Genomic DNA, 25,279 nt, shown 5'->3' on the forward strand with positions numbered 1-25,279 from the left:
GCCCTAAAGTTCTCTCCACCAAAGAACATTGCTTGCTGTTGTTCCTCGCCACTTGCCTCTGTTGCTGTTTTTTTCTTTTTATGAACTTTATAAGATCATATTTGCCAAGTTTATTCAAAGTTATTAATCTGCAATATCTTACAACAGATGAGTGATCGTAACCGAAAGTGTCTTCGTTGAGGAAAAAAGCAATGATTCTATTTCTGCACAAAAAGGCTTATACATTGATAAAGGTTGTCAGATACGTCATACAAAAAAACGCCGTTTCTTTCTTAGGTTTCGACCAAAACCAATTGGATAAGTTCCTTGAAGTTAACGTGCATTGGAATAACAACTACAGTATTCTTTACATTTATTTCACATTAATTCCCACCAGGAGAGTTATCACCACACGTTTCCAACTAATTAGTTCAATCCAAAAATTCAAACTTCCTAATATTATTTATTTCACAAGACAACTTCTGTCGCCCAGGTATATTTCATCAGTAAAGGACAGAAAAGTTTCGACTCAAAAACACTCCACTTTCCGGCTTTTCCTGGCGTTCCGTAAGCTCATTTCTTTTCTTTTATCTTTTTCATATTTTTTTTCTTTCTCCACAATGTACATACGCTTGTCAACTTGGCATTACGCTCTCCCACCACAAATCAAAATCATCCCTCTCAATTTAAAGAATATTTTTCTAAGCGCGACACGCAATGTTATGGCTGCTTATAATCAATTCGCATGCTAAAGTGCAGATCGAATCAGAATTCGTAAACAACTTACTTTCGGAAAGACTGGCCGCCTGGAGCGAGAAAAAGAGGCAGCGTGTTCAGTCATGGGATCGTTGGGAAGCACCCGATGCGCATGCGCTGGGTAAAGCGTGAATGATTGTGGTACAAAATTTGCACATGCACGTGTAAGACGCATCTTATCCAATTGCTTAAGTTATTACTCAAACAATCACCGAAGTCTTTCCACTCAATAGGATGAAAGATCTTTTCTTTCAAGAAACAAAATTGCACACCAGGCGGTGTTTGAACACAGTTGAACGCGCGTCCATTCTCGAACCAGGCTGCCAATCTTTTTCAAGTGAGCACTTCATTTCTGCAAACCAACTCAGGAAGCCATCTAAGAGCTCTGTTAGACAGTTGATCTGCACCAAAGTACGCGAAAATAATTACAAAGGGACACGCTTGAGCGTCGCAAAGTATAATTGTTTACAGGTGTTAAAAGGAATTTATTCTGCTCCTCCTCGTGCATCTCTTGGATAGTACTCTGCTAAAATGGACTGAGGGATTCGCTTCAACATTTCCTTGGGGAAAATTCGCAACAGAGACCAACCAATGTCCAGTGATTCAAATACTGAACGGTTTTCGTATGTGCCTGCAAGATAAAAGGGAAACACGTTAAAATAATTTTTTCCACAGCTTTACTGGGTATAACTATAAATGAAAAAGAAAGAGAAAAAGTTATGAACCCAGGAAGGTAGGTGCCCATACGAGGCACCGCCATGTCAGTTAAGTTAAAACTATTTTAACATCAGCGCGATGAAAGAAGACAAGGTGTTGAGCGCAGCCAGTATGATCTAACCAGTTATTCATGGCCTGGGTTCGACCTCCTGCTCCGTAGTCCAGTGCTATTCCAACTAAGCTAACTGGGCGGCGGTTGTGCAGAAACGGCGCTTAACTTGCAGTTTTGGCCCCCTGGCCAAAATACTTAAACAACTGAGATGGAGATGGCCTGAGCATTGTTATCTGGAAAGACCAGAAAAGCTCTACAAGAACTGCACCGAACGGTGGAAGAAGGAAGCGAGGACGGCCTCGTGAAACATGGAGGCGGACGAAGGAAGGCAAGGGATTGCTTTTTCAAGGTCTCTAGTATGTGCACGAAACAAAACTACAGTGACAAGTGAGGTAACATAGATATCTTGTTTATACCTTGTGAAATAAAATTCTTCTCAAACTTCGACAGGAACTCTAAATACAGCAAGTCCTCCGAGGTGAGAGCCTCCTCTCCAACAACAGCCTTCATGGCCTGTACATCCTTGCCAATGGCATAGTTAGCGTACTGAAAGATGACAAACAGTGATTAATCCCATCTGAATTTAACCAACCCTGTCCTGAGAAATCGATCAGGAGGTTAGTTTCTACAGAAACTGTGGTGCTGCACCGGTCGGGCGTGGACACGAATGTTTGGTTTTATCAACAGAGTTGATAACGTAATTTGGCCATATTCGAGTGCTGACGTTTCGAGCGTTAGCCCTTCTTCAACTAAAGCGAATCTAGTCGCTCTGACGAAGCGCTAACGCTTGAAACGTCAGCACTTGAATCGCTTTACGGTGGCCAAATTACCTAATCAACTCTTTTGATAAAACCAAACATTCATTTCTGTCCTGAGAGTCTAAATTTGACGCTCAGTATTGCAAGAGTGGGTGATAGCAAGGTCCAAGACAAACTTCACACATGCAGAACTGCATACACTGTAATCTATACTTGGTTTGGTGAGAGTTGTAACTTCATTGAACAACGACGAAATCACAGACTTCCCCGAACTCTGTTTTCACGTTCGTCCTCTGGCAAGTCTACCCAAATCACAATCCTCAAGGTGTCCGTTTTAGCAGAAGCTGACTGCAGTCACAATACATATACATACCAGCTGATTGGAGACATCAGCGTGATCTTTTCTTGTCATGCCTTCACCAATAGCAGACTTCATCAACCTGGACAATGACGGCAGTACGTTGATTGGTGGATAGACCTAAGGAGAAATGACAACTTAATCAAGGAATTGCTCACATGTCCAATCAAATTCTGGTACGACAGAGACGCTTGACTAATTTCATCGTACTATTTCACACAGAACGTGTTCAGCTGACAATCAGTCAAATAACCCAGTGAAAATAGTTAGAATTAAACTCCTACAACATTTCAGGAACGCGAGGTATGTTTTCAACGCCTGCTTTTAGCCAGTGGTAACGATTTTAAATACAAGCTAACCTGATGAGCTTCATACATTGAGAAGCTTTTTAGCATTTAACTTTCAAATTCAACAACAAATTCAACAAGAGCTGGATCCTTGTTGGCAAACATTCAGCCGGCACACAAAACAGTTCGGGTATGAAAAGTCAGGAGAGGCAAATGTGTGGAGCCCCGAAAAAAGTGTACGAAATACAATTGGTTTTGTTTAACAAACGCACGCGCAATTGAAAACACCAATGCGTTTTATATTGATGCAACTTTAATTGCAGCAAGAAATGATACACGCGTGTATCGCCCATTCCAGACTACCAGAACACAAACTTCATACTGAAACGTACATGTCGACTCACTCCGCGTTCAAAAACACCTGCAGCAAAAGAAGCATTTTGTACTTTACCGGCGATATAAACAAGTTCATACAGCATGTTAATACTCAAGCGCGAGTTACCTGTCTGTTGTGTAGCTGTCGATCAACGTATATCTGACCCTCTGTGATGTAACCAGTCAAATCTGGGATAGGATGGGTAATGTCTGTACAAAACAATAAAGACAAACATGGTTGAAACATACTGCCAAACCAACATTTGAAAACCTGATACAAGTACTGCAGTTTTCACTTGTAATACAATAGACATCGCAATATGAAATCAAGCAAGGTCTTACAGAATGTACCCAATAATGTTGTATTCAAAGCAGCTTACCATCATTAGGCATGGTTAAGATAGGAATTTGAGTGATGGAGCCATTTCGTCCTTCAACTCGTCCAGCTCGCTATCAAAACAAACACATTATCAATCAACCGAAGATCCACGTGTTATTGAACATGTGTGATAGTTTTGTTAGTTACAAAACCAACTGCCAACAGCCTGTCGACCAAATGCTACTTTACCTCATAAATTGTGGCCAAGTCAGTGTACATGTATCCTGGAAAACCACGACGACCAGGAACCTCTTCACGAGCCGCAGATACCTATGAAATGTAATTATAGTGATTGATAAATGCCACTTGAACAGTCAAGGAATGTATCTGACCCAGTAGCTGTAAGTTTTAGTAATTAGCCTGTAATACAAGTACAAAATAGGAGGAATAAGGAAATTTTATTACAAAGGAAAGGAAAGAAGGTAAGGCAAGATGATGTAGAACCTTAGGCTACCTACAGATTTTGAGGTTAACCATTAAATTTCCTATTTATTTCTACACTGCCACTCAAGTCTCCTCAAAGTTTTAGCTTAACTTCGACTGCCAGTGCTAGCAGTCTCTTTTTTTCTTGTAACTTTCACTGACTGAAAAACCTCTATGGTACAATTTGCATAATTTTTACAGTTGTGCTTGCACATAGGATCTTACAAAAAAGGACAACAACTGAAATTTGAAAAATATGAATTTACCTCTCGCAAGGCTTCAGCATATGAGCTCATGTCAGTAAGAATAACCAATACATGGTTTTCACACTGATATGCAAGGAATTCTGCTGTGGTCAGTGCCAGGCGTGGTGTAATGATCCGCTCAATACTGTGGAAACAAAATGGGACAATGTCAGCAGTTGAATACAAGTTTTGGAAACCTTTACATAAAAGATAGTTAAATTCTACAATCTTACAATTGTTTTACTCCACAAAACAGTATTCAGTGAGACAAGAGCCCATACCATAGTGTTTAGGATGTGAGGATGGAAGAGGATTATTACAATAAATGAAAAACACCACACTTTCTTTAATTTTGAAAATGTGTTTCGGCCATTACAACAGCCATTGTCAGTTCCAAAATAAGTTAAAAAATTTAATAAGTGTTATATGCATGTATTTATTCCAGTCATGATGGCTGTTGTAATGAAACATGTTTTCAAAATTTATAAGAGTTGCATTTTTCTTTACAACGCAATGCGTTTTACCGTGGCCACCAAACAAACCTCTTTTTACAAGTTAGCCATAAAATACAAAACTACATGTTTTCAATAATGCGTTGTTGCGTCACTTGCCTGTTGGACTTTGCAAGGAGGTGTGACCGTTAATCAAATTGGCGTATCCTGATTGGTTAACTTGTAAAAAATGTTTGTTGGGTGCCCACAGTAAGGAGCGTTGTACTGTAAAATTATACAATGTAACTTGTTTCCTGCTATCAAGAGCTTTTCAACCATTTTCTGGGGTGATTAAGGTTCTTTCAAACTGCAAATATTTTGAAATCGTTCCCTTAAATACCATGGCTTGCATCTAACCATGACCAGGCAGCCAAAAAAAAAAAAACATGACAATTTGGTAACAAACAGGAAAATTTTGTCATGAAACATTTGAATTTGAATAAAAAGTAGCAAAACGTTTGCACATGAAACTGCAGACTTAAAACAAGTTTGCTTTACAGACATGTTTTCCAATGAGTGAAATGTGCATGTATTCAAGAGCTAAAAAAGTTATATCTTAGCCAAAAGTAAACACAGTTTCATTCAAGCTTCAGTAACAAACGATTTACTTGAGCACCAAAACAGTGGCATGATGACCAGTCAGACTTCAAAATGTTGACAGTGACAAAACAAGAAAATGGTTTACATGACATTAGATCATGCTTGATTCCATCATGTCAACCTGTTTTGAGGCTTTATATAGTTCAACATAATTACATTAAAGAAAACATTTCCCATCGTGTTGCAATTTAAAGGCAGGAATAACTCTACACTGTAGGTGACATGGCCCATGTGAATTAAGGGAAAGCAAAATGACTTCAAGTTCAAGTGTTAAACAATGCATCAGACATAACATTATTATTGCAAGCTGTTCTTTTACAAGAAGAAACGCTGAAACGATTAATGCATTTTCTTACGTGGGATCATTGGCAAGATTCAAAAACAAGCACACGTTTTCCATGGAACCATTTTCTTCAAAGTCCTGCTTAAAGAAACGTGCAGTTTCCATGTTCACCTGTCCAAAAGAACAGTAAATGAAATTACAAAATAAGTACAGCTGTATCATGAAAAAACAGTTCACTAAAGGGAACTTGTGGGTTTTGCAACCACTTAACCTACATGTATACATGTACATTATTTTTCAATTGTAACATCAATAGAACTACAGGCACCTTATCCTTTTACAAAATAATATTCTAATTTGCATTATTCAATTTTGTGGAGAGTATGCAAGCAATCTTAGAATGACAATGGTGGCCACGTGATTTGTCCATCTTGTCAATGGTTATACATGTACATTGTACATCAACATGGGGGCAATGACACAATGTGTATACTGTCTTTAGCATCGACAGAAGTAAATGCTGCAAGGTTTAATTTTTTGAAATTTCACTGAAAATAAAAAAAATTGACCAAATGGCACTCCTCTCTACACCACAGAAGTCACAAAAACTAAGACCCACAACTACAAACAATAACATGATCCAACTGTTACTCAGTCAGTCCCTGTGTAAATACTTGCACAACTTGTGTACTTACACCCATAGCAGCAAAAACAATGGCAAAGTTGTCGCTGTGGTCATCCATGACACCCTTCTTAAACTTCACCAAACCTGCTTGCCGACAGATCTGGGCTGCAATCTGAAAGAGAACCAAAAAATTGTACCGCCATAAATCGATAAGGGTGATTTTCCACTGGCTGAGTGAAACGAAAAAAGTGAAAAATGTTTTTCTCACACACCGCTGGGGGCCTGGGGATGGGTTTAGGTCATGTGACATGTAAGGGCGGGCAGTTGTTTTTTGTTGACCGCCATTGCTGACCTTTTTTGCGAAAGTGAGCGAAAATATGTGCGTTTCTTAGTCACGAATCGTTCGTGAAACATGTCAAAGGACACGAGACGTTCAAAAAGGAATTCTCGGGCGGTTAGTCGCCTCGAGTCATACAACAAAAGCCCTAGTCAGTGAGGTCATAGTCGATCAAGTCAGGGAGGAGAAACGAAAGGCAGCTGCAGCGAAGTGGAAACCGAAGAAGTCGCCCCCACAACAAGGAACTGATGGGCCGAAACGTGTGGTGGTTGAAAAAAGCCACAACTTCTGAACGGCGGGAATGTCGTCCAATATGGCACGTGACCCCAAGCAATTGTGTTTTCGCTGCGGTCGAAACGGCCATTGCGCCCGGGATTGCCGCGCATCAGTCGCAAGCGGAGGTCCTGGATGGGGCCAGAACAATGGGCAATCATCTGGAAGTCAACAGTGATGCCGTGAACTTCCCACTAGAAGAGAGTGTACATAATGGATATCTTGAGTTGGAGAATGTTGATTTTGCTTGTCCCATGGTCGTGAAAGGCAGATTGAGGGAGAATATTTCATTTTGGCAGAACATTGGGGCTAGTAGGTGGGTCCTGCGTGTCCTTCAAGAAGGCTATAGCTTACTGTTTATTTCCCTTCCTCAGGAGGCCTTTTTCAGGAACCATCCTAGTGCTGTTGAAGATAATGTTTTTATTTGCACTGAGATTTCAAAGTTACTGCTGTCTGGCGCTGTAGTGGAGGTAAAAAGTGAGGACTTGGCATTCTGTAACCCACTGGGTGTCGTGAGGAACTCTGCACAAAAATGCTGCCTAATCATGGACTTGCGTTATGTTAACCAGTACCTGAGGTCATGCAAATTTAAGTACGATGACATTCGCACAGCAGCAGACTTATTTCATAAAGATGATTGGTTTTTTAAATTTGATTATAAGAGTGGCTATCATCACATCGAAATGTTTCCTCCGCATTGCAAATACCTCGGGTTTTCCTTATTCTACAAGGGGCAGCTAAGGTTTTTTAAATTCACGGTCCTTCCGTTTGGCTTATCAACTGGTCCTTACCTCTTCACCAAGATTCAGAGGGCACTCGTGAAACACTGGAGGGGCAAAGGTTTCAGATTGTTTACATATCTCGATGATGGAGCGGGTGCAGACCGGGACCGAGGTGAGGCAGTCAGGTTGTCAGCTGAAGTAAGGAGGGACGTTTTGTTGAGTGGCTTTGTTGCCATCGAAGAGAAGAGTCAGTGGGACCCAGTACAATGTGGTGAACTCCTGGGCTTTATAATGGATTTGCGATCTGGAACTTTCCAGGTTCCGCCAAGGAGAGTTGATGCTTTGAAACAACTGTTGAATGATACTATAGCTAAGAAATTTGTGGTTTCAGCACGTCACTTGTCACGCATCACTGGTTCACTGGTTTCGATGGGTCTTGCATTGGGCCCTGTAGTGCGTCTCTGGACTAGGGCACTCTACAGGGACATATGTCTAACAGCTTACTGGGATAGGCCTTTCTTGATATCTCAGGAGAGTCAAGCTGAGGTCCAGTTTTGGAGGGTACATTTTGACACTGGTGGTTACCCAATATGGTCCCCTAGTCCAAAAGTGGAGGTTATAACTTACTCTGATGCAAGTGGGCAAGGCTGGGGTGGTTTCGCAGTGCAGCTGAGTGATAAGGTAGCCAGGGGCAGCTGGTCCGGTGAAGAAAGTAGAAAAAGTTCTACGTTTAGAGAGGTGGCTGCCATCAGGCATGTGCTGGAATCTTTTGCAGATGAAGTCAGGGGTAAAGACGTGCTCCATCGCACCGATAACAAGAATGCAGAAATTGCTTTATCAGTGGGAAGCCGTAACAAGGAGCTGCACATGGAGGCTGTGGCGGTTTACAGGTTGTGCCATTTCTTTTTCAGTTTCTAGCCCTGCCCGAGAGGGTGCTTACTTATCTGACTGGTAACGTGGGGAAACTATGACTCACCCTAGGCTGAAGTATCTCGCGAAGTCTCTACCAGCGATCCTGATCCAGGACAGAGCACCTAAGACAGTGAGCACTTATGTCCGTGCTTATGAAGCGTGGCGAACATGGGCTGTCCAGTGTGAGGCCACTCCCCTACCAGCAGATCCTACAGTGTTTTCCTTGTATTTGGTACACCTTATTCAGCAGGACCAATCAGTTTCCTGTGTTAACTCTGCTATCTATGGAGCCAGCTGGGTCCACAAGAAGAGCGGCTATCAGCAGCTGAGTGACCATCCTCTCGTGCAGCAGGTGGCGGAGGCCGCACGAAGGATCCTTGCTAGGCCCCCAAGTGGCAGGAGACCTTTGGAAGCCAGCCATGTTAAGAGTGCTATCCTTCGCCTCGAGCAGGGTCCTTTGTCTGATATCCAGGTGGCTGCTTTGTTCGCTTTGGGTTTCTTTGGCTTCCTTCGCTGGGACGATCTGAGCCGATTGACTGTGGACAATCTTCAGTTTGAGGATTCTCATCTTGCCATATTTCTCACACAGAGGAAGAATGATCAGTTTCGCCAAGGCCCATGGGTTTTCATAGCTCGCAGTGATTCATCACCTTGCCCGGTTGCAGTGGTTGAGAAGTTTCTGAAGGAAGGCAATCATGACAGGAAGTCGCGGCTATTCAGGCGGGTGTCGTCGACGAAGAAGGGCGTGAAGCTTAGGAGAGATCCTATGTCATATAGTCGGGCAGCTGAGTTGATTAAGGCCGAGCTGCGGAAGGAGGGGCTAGATCCTGCCTTGTACGGAATTCATAGTCTGCGAGCTGGAGGCGCTACAGCTGCAGCAGCTTTGGGCGTCCCCGAGCGTCTGTTCCAGCGGCAGGGCGGTTGGCGCAGTGACAAGGCACGGAATAACTATATTGCGGAGTCTTTGGATTCCCTGCTTCTGGTTACCAGGACAATTCAAGACCAAACCTCATGAATTATACGGCTGAGCTCGTGCTGCTCAGAACCTGTTTTGTCCTTATGAACTGATTTTTCCATTGTCTAGTGTCCTTATGAGACTGTTTGACTTTGGACATTAAGTTCCGTTCTGTAGCCCTGCGGATTTTCGTTTTCTGTTTTCGAGTAGTATTTCGTTAGGTTTTTCACTCTATGCTTTATGCTGTTGCGGTGGTCGGCTTGACATGGCTTCTAGCGGTGTCTGAGAAGGGTGATTTTCCACTGGCTGAGTGAAACGAAAAAAGTGGAAAATGTTTTTCTCACACACCGCTGGGGGCCTGGGGATGGGTTTAGGTCATGTGACAGGGTGGGCAGTTGTTTTTTGTGGACTGCCATTGCTGACCTTCCCACCCACCCACCCTAGAGCTTTTCAGTTGTTCAATTCACTCCTAAACGAGTTAAGATTTTGTTTGATTTTTAGCGAGTTCATGCTTTGACCTTCCATGTATACTTGTATATTTTGTGAAGCTGTTATTGTTATTGTGTGGATAAAGGTCAGGCTTGCGGTGGTTGGCTTGACATGGCTCCCAGCGGATCTCAGCTATCAAACAAATTGTCAACCAAACTTACATCATTATGGGGAAGACCAGCTGCTGAAAAGATCGGGATCTTTTGGCCACGAGCAATGCTGAAAGGAAAGAAATAATGTTTTTATATCCCTCTGTTTACTTGTTGTACCTTCTTTACATCATTCTCAACAAAAGAGGATTCTTTAGAAAAGGTGTACACATGTAAATGTACAGTAAAGGTGACCTTTGGTGAGAAGTCTGTAAAAAGTCGCAGACATTATGCCTCAAAAAATACTTTTTTCTAACTTACATTCTAAATGAGCCACAAATTATTTTTCAATGGCAACTGAAAATTAGGAATAAAGGGGACAAAGAGGGAAAACTTTTTCACTATCACTGTTTCAATCTGCATCTTTAAGCAAGGAGAAAACCACATGACTAGAGGCCTACTGAATGAGTTGACCTCCTTGGAGACAAATTTAATTATTCATTATTATTACAATTATTCATTATCATTACACGCCAACACTGCAATATAGCCAAAACATCTCCACAGTGACACTAAAGCAGCACAAAAATTTATTTTCTGGCTAATTTTAAGCTTGTTCAATTCTCAGATACCGGTAGCCATAGGACAGGTATACCATAAGTAAATGACCATGCAACATTTGACAATTCAACAGAACAGCAAGCTACAAGTTTTTGTTCCAACCTGTTCATGGTGTCAATTGCAGAGATCCCAGTTTGAATCATTTCCTCAGGATAAATTCTAGACCACGGGTTGATTGGCTGACCTAGTAAAATTAAAGCAAGCAATTAAGGACGGTGCCTACTAATACCGAAATATTCTTACGCCATGAGGGAAAAGCAGATCTTAGCAAGGCCTATTGGAATCCAAAAAGAAAATTGGGGATAACCACGCATTTTTCAGAGGTAATTAAGCGGTAATATCTCTAAAAAACGCCAAAATACAAAGCAATATATGGGATTTTTTCCTAAATTGAAGCTTAATTATCTCTGAAAAATGCATGGTTACCCCCAATTTTCTTTTGAGATACCAAAAGCATTTGGTAAGTTCTTCTTTCTCTGTATAGTTTTAAACCGCGCAAAATTATCCCTGTATTAGTAGGCATCACCCATACGAAACCCGAGTATCTCGAGATGTGCAGAACGTATGCGCAGTAACAATAGCAGGCACCGTCCTTAACAAGATATCTTACTATATCACAATAACAGTAATGGCCGGCAAAACTCATAATGCTTACTATACATCAATCTAGAGTATTCCACCAGTGCTACTAGTGTACATGTATTCAAATTTGATAAATTCCACTCTACAGTCAGTTTCCTTGCCTGAACGTCAACTCCTGCCTCTATAGCAATGAGGCAAACTTGTATATACAGCTGTAAAAAAAGCAAAGTAAGCACAAAGCACCAACTGAAAGTAGCAAAAATCAACTCAATTCTCAGCTACCTCCCTAGTTTTTGACAAGTATTGCCAGCCACACACAAGCACTAACTGTTGCAAGAAGCCATCTCTCTTAAGCAGACAGTTGTGTAGTATTCAAGATGTCCACTTATGAAGGTACATGTACATTCTGTACTTAACAGCTTTTTCTGGTCTGACACTAACCTTGAATGTCCAAAAAATCTTCTGCCATTACTGCAGGACCTTTATCAATCGCCTTTCCAGATCCATTGAATACACGTCCTATGCAATAATATTGATTGATAGATGAATGTGCATTAATAATGCTAATTGGAATAACACGCACACGTTACATTGTACATGGACCACATCCCCACAAACCCTCTCCCCTCCCCTCTCCTCCTGCCTGTCCCAATGAAATAAAAAACACTTCACTTATAGTTATTCTTACAATTGAGGTCTACTGTCACTGAACTGATGTATGTTTTTTTGAACTGATGGTATGGTTATTAAACTTTTGAATTTTAATTGCATTGAGTTTTGTATGGATTTTAGTGGTCAGCAGCAAATTCCTCACAAGTCCCGTCATGCATTAATTTTTTTCCCAATCCATTTTTTTTTCAATTGGTGGTGATTTTCATTGAGAATCCATCCAACATGTATTCAATAATACTAGAACCTCCACTGAAGAATACCGGGTATATAAAATAGTTTTGGGGTTTTGTAAGTATATCGGAATAATATCTTCCTCCACCCTTGCCGAAAAAGAACCGGGAAGCAAGTGGAAAAGTTAGCTCTTCATGATTTAAAATACTAATACAACACAGTACAACATGTGGTCATTTAAATGGATGAGGTGGATAGAGTGTCATGCATTTTACTTCTGTAGGTTAGTCACCAAAACTTTTTTAATGAGTGACAAACAGATGTATCAAACTCAGACATGACAAATTGAATGCAGTTTACTTGCAACCAAGATAAACATACGTAATAATTCTCTTACAGTCTGTAAGTCATTTGTCCAAGTTATGATCATGATTGAACCTTACCTAACATGTCTGATGATACAGGAGTCCTCAAGATGTCGCCAGTGAATTCACAAGTGGTGTGCTTAGCATCAATACCTGAGGTTCCCTCAAAAACCTGTTCAGGATTTTAAAGTAAATATGTTCAAAGCAAACTCAACCAGTTATGTTTTCTCAGATACGTGCAGAATGCAAGGAAAGTGTGTCTTTGTTTATCAGGTTATCGTGAGAGTTAAACCTGTGACGTTTACATGATTGATAAAACTGCACTACTTTGTACAAACACTATGGTTCACACAGTTCTTCAACTGGGAATATTCATCTACATGTACTATGTTATGTACAGCGTACTGTCCCCCTCCAAACCCACTATGATGATATTGCAAGAAACCCAAAAATGCAAGGTGCCCTAATACCAAAAGCTGATGCTCAGTCTCCCAAAAGAATTTTGCATTGAAGAAAACAAATTCTATTGGATGTGCTGTACCTGTACAACAGCTTTGGATCCACTGACTTCCAAGACCTGACCACTTCTTTGTGAACCATCTTGCAGTGTCAATGTTACAATCTCAGCAAACTTTGGAAACTAAAATGACAAAAACAAACAATTGAACAAATGATGGATAAGAGCATTAACACTACAATGTAAGTAGTGAACCCATGAAATTCCCATTGAGCACTAGTCCTAGTAAGGAAATGGGAGACAGCACAAGGCAGAGGAGAAAATCTTTGACTTCTGCAGGAATCAAACTACAACCTCTGGATTTAATCACCCTTGCTCAACTGACTGAGCTACAAGGCAAAACAGGAAAAGCACATCGCCAACATTTCATAACTACAAATTGCTTGCACAGCTAGTACAGTTTGATAAGGGTCAAAATAATGCAGTTAGGAAATTATCAGAAACTTAATTGCTTTTGTGTGAGTCCAGAAAACATTCATAAGCCCTCCACTGTAAAGAACTTACTTCATAGAAATTCTAACAGGGGAGGGATCTCAAAACCAAAAGTATTTGATGCTAAATTCTGAAGCTTGATACTAAATTAGAATTTCCATAGGGGTGGAAGACTCAAACTGGAAAACTTTCCATGGGAGGCATATGTATATTTCCTGCAACAAATCATTTTAAAGAGTGCTACAACACACACGTAAATAATTAACCAACTCAAGTAAAATCTACAGCTGCAGTAATATACTACTCTGGATTTAAGATTCCAACTTAGTGATTAAATTTTACATGGAAAGAATTGGCAAAGCTTTGGTTGTTGAATTTTTTTCAGTACAATGCATGCACGTTACCACATGTTCAACTTGTACCCGAAGATCAACTCAAATTTAAATGTCCTGAGTGAACATAAGCTTTAATAACATTATAAGCTATACTGCGATGTCACCAACATCTTGGAAATTTTCAATACTACATCGATACGATTAAGCAAGTACAAAACATAGAAAGTTATTATAAAAATCGTTATACCAGCCTTGTTTTTCTAAAGCAATAATGGTCAATCACTTTGGTCAATCGATCAACATGGTCAAAACACTTCAGAGCAAGTGTGTCTATGCATGTAAGATCGTGTTTTATTAATGACTTTACTTGTGAAAAACTTTCATTTTCCCAAAGCTGAATCATACCTTCACATCATCTAAGATAACTAAAGGTCCGTTTACACCAGAAACTGTTTTGTAGGCTGAAAAAAAGAATCATCAACCAGACGATCAGACATGTGACCTCCACTAAGGACCTAGCGAGAGGTGTTGGTGGACGAGAAAACTGCACAGTTTTAGAGACGAGTAATAAAGCAAAAGGCAATGTAATTCGGTGGTTTCATGCCTGAAGGCGTGTAGAATAACTCACTTAATCGTGGCTGCGAAATATAGTTTCTTGTAACAGCAGCGGCGTGTTCTTTAGCAACTCCGTCTTCACCCGGTGTCGGCGCCATCTTGGAATATTTACTGGGTTGCATTACGTCACATCACATGACGGGGTATTGCATGAACCCTCTCAGGGAGGGGAGGGTAAGGAATAATGCCTTTTCGCCTAAAAATTTTTAAATTAAATTTACATTTTCTTTTTCGATCTACAAAATCAAAAAGAGAAATCTTTCAGTCGAAAAGCGGCGCCATAGTTTTATTTCATTTTGACCCGCGATTAAAATTTAACCGAGGTTTTTATCTCCCCTGGTGAAAAGTTTTTGAAAGCTAATTTCAAGGTGAAAGCATGGATCATTTTATGATCCATGCTGAAAGGTAAAGAAAATTCAAAACTGAAAAGCAAAAGTCAGTTGTTGATTATTAATTAAACTGGGAACAAAGTTCACACTAACGCTAGGAGCAGATAGTGGGAACAAGGAAAACGGACAGAAACATTTGACAAAGAAAACTGGGAGAAAAATTTTCCTCCGTACTTTTCTTAGTCTTTCGCCGAATGCGGCTTTGAAAAATTCTCGTCCGTTTCGGCTTTTGCCTTGTCACCACTATCTGCACCTGAGTCAGTCTCCGAGGATGAATCCTACTTTGAACAACCGGGCCCTGTACTCTTGAACCGTTCCGCGTCAAGCATCTGTTTTTATCAAAGTTCTCAATTGTTTTCAGTTTCGGCAGGCACCGAAGCGAAAACGTGTTAGAAAATTGTGACACGGACCGACGAAGCTGCATTCAATAAACAGTTTATTTTTGGGACTCTTTTACGAAAGTTAGCAAAAAACATAACCAGTTTTCATGCAGCTTTCGCGAGAGTTTCACCAAACATTTGATCGACGTCAAGCGACAAGGCTGCTGCTTAACTCAAAACAGTTTTTAATCATCCTAGTTATGTACACAACTTGAACAGTTCCATGGCCAAAAAGATAGAATGAGAAAAATTCAGGCTCGAACGAGATCCCAACACATGACCTCTGCGATAGCGGTGTGGTGTGCTTTAGGCTGAGTACATACCTACGATGATTTTCCATAACTTTAAAACTTGTTCAATTATGGCATTTCATAGATTCACTGACAGAACAATTTTGTTTCGAACATTCCTTTTGTAAAAAGTGAAGACACCAGTTCGTAAGCGTTCCATCTTAGCGATCGATAAACAGCAAAATTCCAACCGTTCAGGGACCAATTAGAATGCTTCTTCTTCTCCGGACAGTTCTGCAATATACTACAGAAATAAAAGTAAAAGAAGGATCCTAAGGAAAATGGAAAACGTGGATTAACAGGGAATACATCACAAAAAAATTGGTAAACCGCGTCATGTACTGTTGTCTACTATGGATTTATTTTTTGCGATTTGAAACACGGAGCACGAGAGGGTGGAATGAATCCCGTAAAAAAATTACCGTTTTAATTTGTTGTTCGTCTTGAAACGTTTTATTGAGCGAGATTAGGAATCTTCAGTCAAAATACGTTTTCAGGCAAACACAAGAAGTAGAGGGGAAAACTTATTTTTCGCAGTCTTTTATTTCTGATATTGCAAAGAAATTGTAATGGGAACTAACTTAAATGGAATGAAATAACTGGTTTGAAGATAAAACTGAGATACTTTTTTGGTAAAAACTGAATTTTGTGTGTGGCCGGAAATTTTGTCATACATTGCGGATCCTTGTACACTCCACTGTTTTAGCTAGTACTAGTGTTTAAGAAACCATAGTTTATTTCAAAGATGCGAAAACTTAATTGACGACCTTTTCAGAAATTTTCGACAACGTCCGTTCTAGCCTTTTTGACCACAAAATATGCTTGTGAAGCCGGAGTTTTCAGTTTTCACTGTTACATTTTTTTTTTTTTTTTTTTTTTTTTTTTTTTTAATTTATTTATTGACAATACAATCCATTACATTGCCATACATACAATACAAATATACAATAGTTAATAGTAACAACAACTAACAATAGTTAATAATAGTTTTACAACACCGAAATTAGTGCCAGGCAACTTCTTACATTTCATTTTTCCTGTTATTTCCACAGTTACACAGTTACAGTTTACATATAGTACGTAATTTAACATAACTGTGGACTTGATCTTTAAAGAATCGTTTCCTCAAACATTCTCCATTTTTTCCTAAACGAATTGGTCTTATTCGATTTAAGAGAAATGTGCCTTTCAGTTTGATATTTATTTAATAAAATTCTCTTAAAGTGGCTAAAAGATGGTTTCGTTTCTTTACACCGGCAAGTCCACAGATACGTTTTTCCTAAAATAAGTATATAGTTTTGCAGATCCATCTCCTCCTCTAAGAACCCTAAAATAATCTCACAATATTTTAAAGTTTTTAATTTAAATGGGCTAAGTTGAGAGTGGAATTCGATCTAGAGGATAAGCAACTTTCGGAGGCATTTGTGATGCCACTGAGAGCCGCAAATGAACCTTATCTACGTTCCTTTCAATATAAAGTATTAAATTCAATTCTATACACAAATGAATTACTTTGTAAGATAGGCTATGCTTCTAACCCCAACTGCTCCTTCTGTCATCACACTATAGAGACGATATCTCATATTTTCTTTGATTGTTCTTTCTCGACCTCCTTTTGGAATGAAGTTTGTGACAAAATTTTAAATAAACTAAACAGTTGCGTAGGCCTCTCTTTAAAAAATTTAAAATATTGTTTTCACTGTTACATGCTTTTAAAAATCACACAAACGGTGCTGTTCCCTTCAGTCTAGTGGACGTAAAATTGAAAAATAGATGGCCCATCATGCATCTTGCGAGCTGTCTACTTAACATGAACCAAATTTTTTGGCTTCAAGTTCACGACATTTTGAAAAACGCGAGTTGAAATTAATAAAAATACTACATGCATTAAACGTAAATCTGTCGTGTTAAATGAGCGAGAGTTCATGATCAGTTATATTTACTGATGATCCCCAAGCACAGTTTTCCGGCAGAATTCGAAAAACAAAGTAAAACAAAATTATTATAAAACGAAATAACATTACTCTGATTCGTACTCTAAAAAACGTCAGATAAGACCAAATACCGTTTATTTTAAGACTGCCCCGGCTACACAATTCCACGTAGAAATAATCCCATCGATATCTGATATTAACTGCCCTCGATAAATATCTCCTTGTTTCTAATTATCGCAGGAAAATCTCTTAATGGCCTCTGAGTCACAAGATAACGGTTTTCAAAATTAATACAGATCTAGCGATGGTTCAATATAGCGAACAAAAAAGTACCCTAAAACTGCTAGAGGTGTTTCAATAAAATTAAAAAAAATGATTAATTTCATGCGCCAATTTAGTGAGGTTTATAATTCCATCCAAAGTCATCAAAGTCAGCTTTTTCTTTTTAAATGTGCTGTGAGTGACTCTCTTCTTCGCCTCAATAAAATTATGTAAGCGTAGTTATTCCACTTTTTACCGAGCTAGGACTGAATATAAATTTAGTTTTAAGGGATTTGAAATAACTTATGGAAGGTCCCGCAATAAAGCCATCTTATTTTTGTTATACCAGAATATTTCGAAAGTTACCAACACTAAATTGTTGATCACACAAAATGGCGTGGATTAAGCCTTATGTGATTCATTTGTTTGCATTTTGCACTACAAAACGTTTAATAATCTCGGCCACCACTGCCTAAATTAAAGTCACTGGCTAGTTTAGCTGGGATTCGATGAAACCCATGCTAACAAACTACATGCAGTATGACTTTTAAAGAGATAAACCATTGCATTTTCCTCTTTGTCAAGCAGTAGGTATCTAACCTACAATTTCCTTCTTGGATTTTATCTGACCATTCAGCAGTCCTGCGCTGCCTTTATTTCATTTTGCATTTCTTTGCAGGGAACTGAAATCAGCAGTGTTTCAAACAATTCTGCATGAGAGCTTTGGCATAGGATAAGGACTCAAAACAGGTCTCTGAAAATAATTTCAATTAAACTAACTTTAATTGTAAAATGAGAAGAGAAAGATAATAGAATTATTTGCATTAAAATGATGAAAAAGTTCAGAGCTGACAATCGCATAAAAATTCACAAGGTTTCGATCACCATAGTCTACTCTGGTGCAGACACCGGGCGCCTTCCATGTTGTTTTCGATCCGATTGAAAATACGTTATGAAAAAAAAAAAACACAAAAAAAGATAAAAACAATGAAGTAAGAAAAGATAGAATTCAAAAGAATATTCCAACAAAGAAGGTAATCAAGTCTGTTTTTAAACACGGGCACGTGTGCCTTTAGTTAATTTTAAACAATACAAGTTTAATCAAGCTCATCTCGGTACTAAAACATTTTATGTCCTTAATTCGCTTGGTAGGAAACATTAAATTGAGTAATTACAGCTAATGAATTTTGCATCACACTAGCCAGTCTTTGGTTGTAAAATTCATTTTGATCGCTTTGTTATTATGGTTTCAGATTCACCTCTCCTTGTACATAGTGTTGTTTAGAAAATTTGGATAGGCAACAGAATAACATAATCAGCCGTTAGCCAGCGACGTAAATCAATATTGACTTCCAGATTCACCTGACAAATTATATTCCAATAAACGGGTTTTCGAAAGCGTCATTTAATACAGTGCGTTTGTTAAACTAAAAAGAAAAACACTATTTAAAGCTAGAGTAGCTTTTACAACTTACATAAGTAGAAGAATTGCTAGCTTTGAGTTTTTTTTTCCTTTAAACACGCATAAAAGTATTCGATTTGTTTTCATGAATTAAGAACACTTGATCGCACGTGCCGTAATCCTTCTAGAATCACCTGCTACTTCTGTGTATTTAGTGTAATCTACAGTGGTCGATTGCCAATAAATTCATTCTTATCGTTTACTATATTGTTTTCATAAGACGGTCACAGTTGTTATTAAACCATCAATTAAGCTGACACTTTAGAAAGCTTCATTTCATTTCTGTTCAATTTAGTTCGTTGGGCCCCTTCTCTACGCCAAACAATTGTAACTGATTGTGTATTTAGTGCGGTTGGCGGTTCTCCCAAACTCGTAAAAAGACCATTTCCTGGCGAAAGTCGTTTTGTAAGTAATAAACCGCATATTAAATACTTTTACTACTTTTGGTTAATTGTTTCTTTGACATGATTTCAGTGGCTGAATTTTTAAGAGTTATATCAGTCCAAGAAATCCTGATTAAATTTTTGCTTTTTTTTTCAATGGATACTTCTAGGGTCGGTGTGTTTACCTTTATAATTTTCATTCTCTGCCGCCAATCTTTATGAAATAAATGTAATCATCCATTAGTAGTTGTTCTTTTATTGTTGAGATCAGTAGATTAGTGTTCCCTCTTTCATTATCTTCTACTGCTAAGCTTAACGTACAGTATTTTGATAAAATGGTGAAATTTGCAAACATTTATTTCAAGATTATGGTGTAGACATTCGAAAAGTTGGCGCTAAGAAAAACTGAACTGTTATCAATTGTTTCCTTATACTAAACCGGCGATATTGTAAAATTTCTATTGCAAATGAAAAGTCGATGAAAAAAAAATACTTTGCCAAATTTCCAATAATTTTTCTCTAAAGTGAAATGGAAAGAAAAAACTGTGAACATAGATTATTAACGGTTGTGCATAAGACACTTCTCTCACTAAACATTTCTGGTTACAATGTTGGGGAAATTTTCTGTCTTCGTAGTCTAATAATTTCCTCGAAAAGCATAACCAGATCTTTAATCCAATTTTATCATATTAAGAAAAAAATTGTTGGTTTTGAATGAAGCCACAAAAGTTTCACACCAATCTGGAGACAACCATTAGCCGCTTTGTGTCTAACTGAATTTCCAATCTCCCCTTTCATTGCGGCGTATGATAATTAGCGCTGTTTTTACCACGATATTGCTCTTCTTCAGCCAGTCGTAGATAAGAACCAAAAAACCCTTTAATAAGCACGCGTATTTGTTTGCTTGCAAACGATCAAATTAAATTATATGCGGCGAGTAATGGTTCTTCTAATCGACTTTTCTGTAATTTTCTACCAGCACTGAAGCTGAGAATATCTCGTGTCATTTTCCTCTCCCGATACAAGTGACACAAACGGTGATCGAAAATACAAACAGAAGCCACAATGGATTAAAAAAAGCCAACGCCATGTAGTCTTTTTTGAAGGCGATTCACCTGCGCTTTTTCGGCGGAAAGTTCTATTAATCTCCCATGAAACTTCTGGCAACTGTTTCGCACCTCGATATTACTAACTAATGAAAGAAAATGATTTGATTTCCAAGAAGTGTATTTTTCAAATTACGACCAACTAAATTGTATGTTAACTATTCATTATTTTAGCTTTTGGCAGCCTGTCTTCTTTGGAGAGGGGAATTAATAATCGCTCTTTCAACTCGCCCGCTCCTTTCGTTATCTCACGTATCAGTCCAGATAAAATGACTTTTGACAAACGGGTGGCTTTAAGTGCGATTACTGTACGATTCACAATGAACAACTTCCCTGAAAAAAGGAACTAAAGAACAAAATATTACTGGTGTAGATTGAACAGTGTTACATCCGATCCTCTGATTAAGTTATTATTACGCACAACTCAATGCAAACAATAGAAGGAAAAATGATTATTTCTCACTTAATACAGTAATATCCGTTTTCATTTCGGCCGTTTATTGACCTAAGCTTACATAAAAGGCGTACTTATAAATGGATTTATCTCAAATCAGTCGAGAGTTGCCCTGAATCCCAGTGAGATAACACTAAGTTAGACCTCAAAGATGACTGCAAACTTCTTCTACTACCGATGTCCGTGTCCTTCAGCAGATTGCAATGGAAGCATTTGCAGATATCAAGATATAGTTACTGCTCCAGTCCCGAGCCAGTACCCAGCTCCATCCTGCGCCCGTTTCACCGCAGAGAGAAAAATTCTGTCGTATCAAACGACTCCCAAGGAGATATCAAGCACAGTAGGGAAATACGACTCCATACCAACCCCGATGACGATTACGCGGGACAACTTTCGATGGACGCCATACCCAAGTCAGAGTAGATTAACGCAGGAAAGTTCCACACCGGCAAGATCGAGCCCAGAAAGAAGTAAGTTGAAATCTTATGAACTCGGTTAGGAACTTTTTGTGTGTTTTACAGTGCAATGTGCCAACCTTTAATACATTTCTTATGCCAAAGAAGAACTGTTGCTAGACTCGGGGTAAAGTGCACCGATTCGACTTTTCAAGACTCTGCCGGATGAAGGCAAATTTCGTCAAAAAGTTCAACTCAGTAGCTTTTATTGAATGGTCAGACAAGGGCAAAAATAATGTTAGGATGACCTTGTACAGCTAAATAAACAGTACTACCACAGGAAACTACTATTCCATAGCATGATTTATCTGGATAGTCACACTTAGGAACTCAATCATAGGTTACAAAAAAGTTAGGCTCACCTTGTACACTTGATAAGAAACTTACTGTACCGAGAGGCCGGCACGAACATGTACAGCTTGGTAGCTTTAATCTGTTAGGTCACTCTTTAAGATTTAACCGACAGACTCAAAAATCTAGAACACTTTACACAGTAAAGGGACATCGTAACAGAGCATCGTAAGGTACTGCTTAAAAGGTTATAATTTTGACGATTTTAACTCGGGATTTCATCCACCGGCAGAAAGGTTCAAAGAACCACCTTGAACGGTAAGCCAATATGCGCCACTAAAAAGAAGCCTAAAAAGCTTTCATTTGAGAGATTACACGTTAAATCTAGTAAACTGGATTTTATGCACAAGCTTAAAAAGTAGGACGATTTGTACAGATAAAGGAATGATATTCGTAAGAGAATATTTCTGAGTATCCCTGAATTGAACGGTATAGCATTTTGGGATTTTCATTACCAAGAAAAGAAATAAAAATTTTCGCGAACTAGGTCTACGGTGTTCAGCAAATGTTGCAGTAATATAGCTTTAGGCAGAAGTTGATTACTAGAATAAAAGAAACCTTATCAATTCAAATAAACTAAGGTCCGTATCAAAGAAGGTAAAAGGGCGTAGCACAAACCGAAAATCATCGCGGATAGTGTCTGATAACTGACGAGTTTAGTAGAACTGTATGTGTCGTCAGTATAGAAACGACCAAAAAAACTTGAGGACACCAAAGATAAAAAAAGACATTTCCCTTCAGCGGAGTCCTTTCTTAAAAAATTGAAAAAAATATTAACATATTAACATTCATTGTTGATCATTTCATGGTCAAAACAAACCAAAATTTTTCGAAATAGGAAATGTACACACGCGCTCAGTGATACAAGTTAAATAGTTTTTACTGCGTCGGCCAAAAACATTAGTCAAAGACACTTGGGACAAATTCATTTTTTTTTTTTTTAGAAAAGAAAAAAAATATCTACTGTCTCCATTGCCAAAAGAAAATAAAGTATTGATTTCTCTCATCGTTTTGATAAAGAATGTTTCCTAGATTCCGGCAAGCCATTATGATTTCAGAAATAATTAAACGCACCTAACAAGAGAAAGAGTTCATGCTATCACTTGCTATCAGCAATAGTTACTCTACTAACCTCGCTACTTGATAACTTGTGATAATGCATTTACGCCTTGTTGAGAAATTAGAGTTTCATCACTCCAGCTTAGTGAAAGAAAAGAGTTTTATATATTATTTTCGCTTCTACTTTCAGCTCAAAGCAGCACTCCAACACAACAACCAAATCAGAAATCAGCGAGTCGCAGATCACGCCGCGTTCGTACCGCTTTCACGCCATTTCAGCTCCTTTGCCTCGAAACTTCGTTTGAAAAGAACCACTATGTCGTTGGCTCAGAGCGAAAACAGCTGGCCTCATATCTGAAGCTCAGCGAAACGCAAGTGAAAGTCTGGTTTCAGAACAGGCGAACAAAGTGGAAGCGACAAGCCTTGGAGAATCGACCCGACCTCAACAAGGATCCTCTGACACCATAGTGAATTACAACAGCACAATATACCGGAGGAATATAAAGTCGTTGGAAATATAAGTTGATGGACGACTAGATAAAACGTCAGGTCGGACCAAATTACGAATTTACAACAGAAGCACATTTGAGACTTAGATGGACAACTTTTTTATATAACTTCACTGTGATAAATCCGGTTAATAATGTCATTAATGGCTATGTAAATATGAAAGCTTTGGAAAGTGCGAGCCAGAGAATTTTGTGTATTGTAGTAGTGTACTTCAGTAGCGTATTTGCACTCAGCGACGTCTTATGTTTTGAACGGAGTGAGAATATGTAGCTTTTCAATTCATTAAACACAGTTCGTGTTTAATGTACAGGAAATGAATCATCTGTTTTCAACTGTCCTTTATACGAAAAAAATGAAGGATGCGTTATGTACATAAATAACAAGAAATGGAACAAGTAGTCTGAAAGTTTTGATTTGTACTCATAGCCAAGCTACCGTTAATAATAAGTCAGGGCAATAGGTTACTGAAATGGGAACAAGGATTTGCCATTTCTTTCAATGGAAAAATGGGATTTGACGCACCGGAAATAGGACTTGGTGATTAAATTTGGGCTGGGCCGAATATAAAACCCTTTCCCTCAACTCCCACACTGCCCTTGAGCAAAACTGAGATATGCAGCAATTTACGAATGATAAACAAATGGGCGTGGTTATGCACACTATGGTAAATGACATTTTCTTGTATCGGTTACCGATCGATCAACCCGAGGTCAATCATACCTGATTTTTCTTTTGCCGAGGTAAATGCAGCAATTTCAATTTACCAACCATTTAAAGTTTTCTTTGCAGTTTTCCTATCGTTGTTTTTGATTGGTTCACTTACCCCGGGTATCCAAACACTCCTGCTTTTTAACCACGGTAAACACAGGGATTTAGAATCGTGTTCACGGAAAACGGGTTACTGATGCTCGCGTTTATGTTTTCTTGAAAAAATGATTACATAGATGACAGCACACTCTTTTCTTATAAGAGCATTTTTTATAAGAATGTTGAGGCTGAGATTAACCAAAATTTAACAACATACTAAGAACATTACCCAGGCTGAGAGTCAGTTAAGAACATTTTTATTACGACCAAATTTTTTAAAATGAACAGTATAAATACGGATAAAATAATACAGGTAAATATAAATAAATATTGTCCAATTAACCCAAATAATAGGTGTCTTGGTCACGTCCGCATAGATTTATTGAAATACTATAACAGATAAGCCTCAAGACAAGACACATAACATTCAATGATTTTGACACTTTCAAAATGACACATCGTAGATCGGAAAAAAATTTACGGTTAACTTTTCTACGACTAACGGTTAAAATTTGCCAATTTTCACGCCTAACGACTAAATTTTTGGCCGATTTACGGCTAACAATTAACCCCATTATGACCTGTAATGTATTCACTAGGACAGACAACGAAGCACCAGATCATCTAAACACAACTAAGAACATCTTAAGAACTTTTCAGGCTCAAATTGCCAACAATGATAAGAACGTTCAGCCTCAGCCCCAAAATTAGACGTTCTTATAAAAATAAATAAATAAATAAAAAAAACGTAGCGAATAATAATTCGTGCCTTTTGATGCTAACTCAAAGCTACTCGGTTTTACTGAGAAAGCTGAAAATGGCGAGCGGCAATTGTATGGTATGTCAGGTGATCATTTCTGTCGTTGGCCGTTGTTGTAAGGATAATTTGAAGTGTCTTTGAGGTCACAAGCGCCTTTTGTTTTTGTTTGTATTCTTTTATGTATGCATAGCACTCACGATGGTAAATTCATCCTGGAACGTTCATACGTACAAACTGCAATTAGTGGCGTATCTAGGGGCAAG

General features: G+C 38.7%; 3 protein-coding genes across 3 annotated transcripts; 2 read left to right on the forward strand and 1 right to left on the reverse strand.

The window, feature by feature from the left end:
• Positions 1–95: 95 nt before the first annotated feature.
• Positions 96–14,527, reverse strand: LOC146470543 (V-type proton ATPase subunit B). Its single transcript, XM_085122644.1, has 16 exons — positions 14,429–14,527; positions 14,206–14,261; positions 13,058–13,156; positions 12,595–12,688; positions 11,750–11,827; positions 10,829–10,910; positions 10,178–10,235; positions 6,399–6,500; positions 5,777–5,874; positions 4,351–4,474; positions 3,851–3,931; positions 3,663–3,732; positions 3,410–3,492; positions 2,636–2,740; positions 1,921–2,050; positions 96–1,366 (listed from the first exon to the last, which is right to left on the reverse strand). The coding sequence occupies exons 1-16, from the start codon at positions 14,511–14,513 to the stop codon at positions 1,221–1,223; spliced, it is 1,491 nt and encodes a 496-aa protein (XP_084978770.1). The 5' UTR covers positions 14,514–14,527; the 3' UTR covers positions 96–1,220.
• LOC146470544 (uncharacterized) lies at positions 6,908–8,578 on the forward strand. Its single transcript, XM_085121907.1, has one exon. It carries the CDS (start codon positions 6,914–6,916, stop codon positions 8,576–8,578), a length of 1,665 nt encoding a protein of 554 aa, XP_084978033.1. The 5' UTR covers positions 6,908–6,913.
• A 6,655-nt stretch (positions 14,528–21,182) lies between the features above and the next one.
• On the forward strand, positions 21,183–23,837 carry LOC146470545 (homeobox protein pv.1-like). The gene is made up of 2 exons (XM_085122030.1): positions 21,183–21,544; positions 23,130–23,837. The coding sequence occupies exons 1-2, from the start codon at positions 21,226–21,228 to the stop codon at positions 23,405–23,407; spliced, it is 597 nt and encodes a 198-aa protein (XP_084978156.1). The 5' UTR covers positions 21,183–21,225; the 3' UTR covers positions 23,408–23,837.
• Positions 23,838–25,279: the final 1,442 nt, after the last annotated feature.

Source organism: Pavona decussata, unplaced genomic scaffold (genome assembly GCF_977016875.1).
Source record: "Pavona decussata unplaced genomic scaffold, jaPavDecu1.1 SCAFFOLD_114, whole genome shotgun sequence".
Taxonomy (NCBI): Eukaryota; Metazoa; Cnidaria; class Anthozoa; order Scleractinia; family Agariciidae; genus Pavona; species Pavona decussata.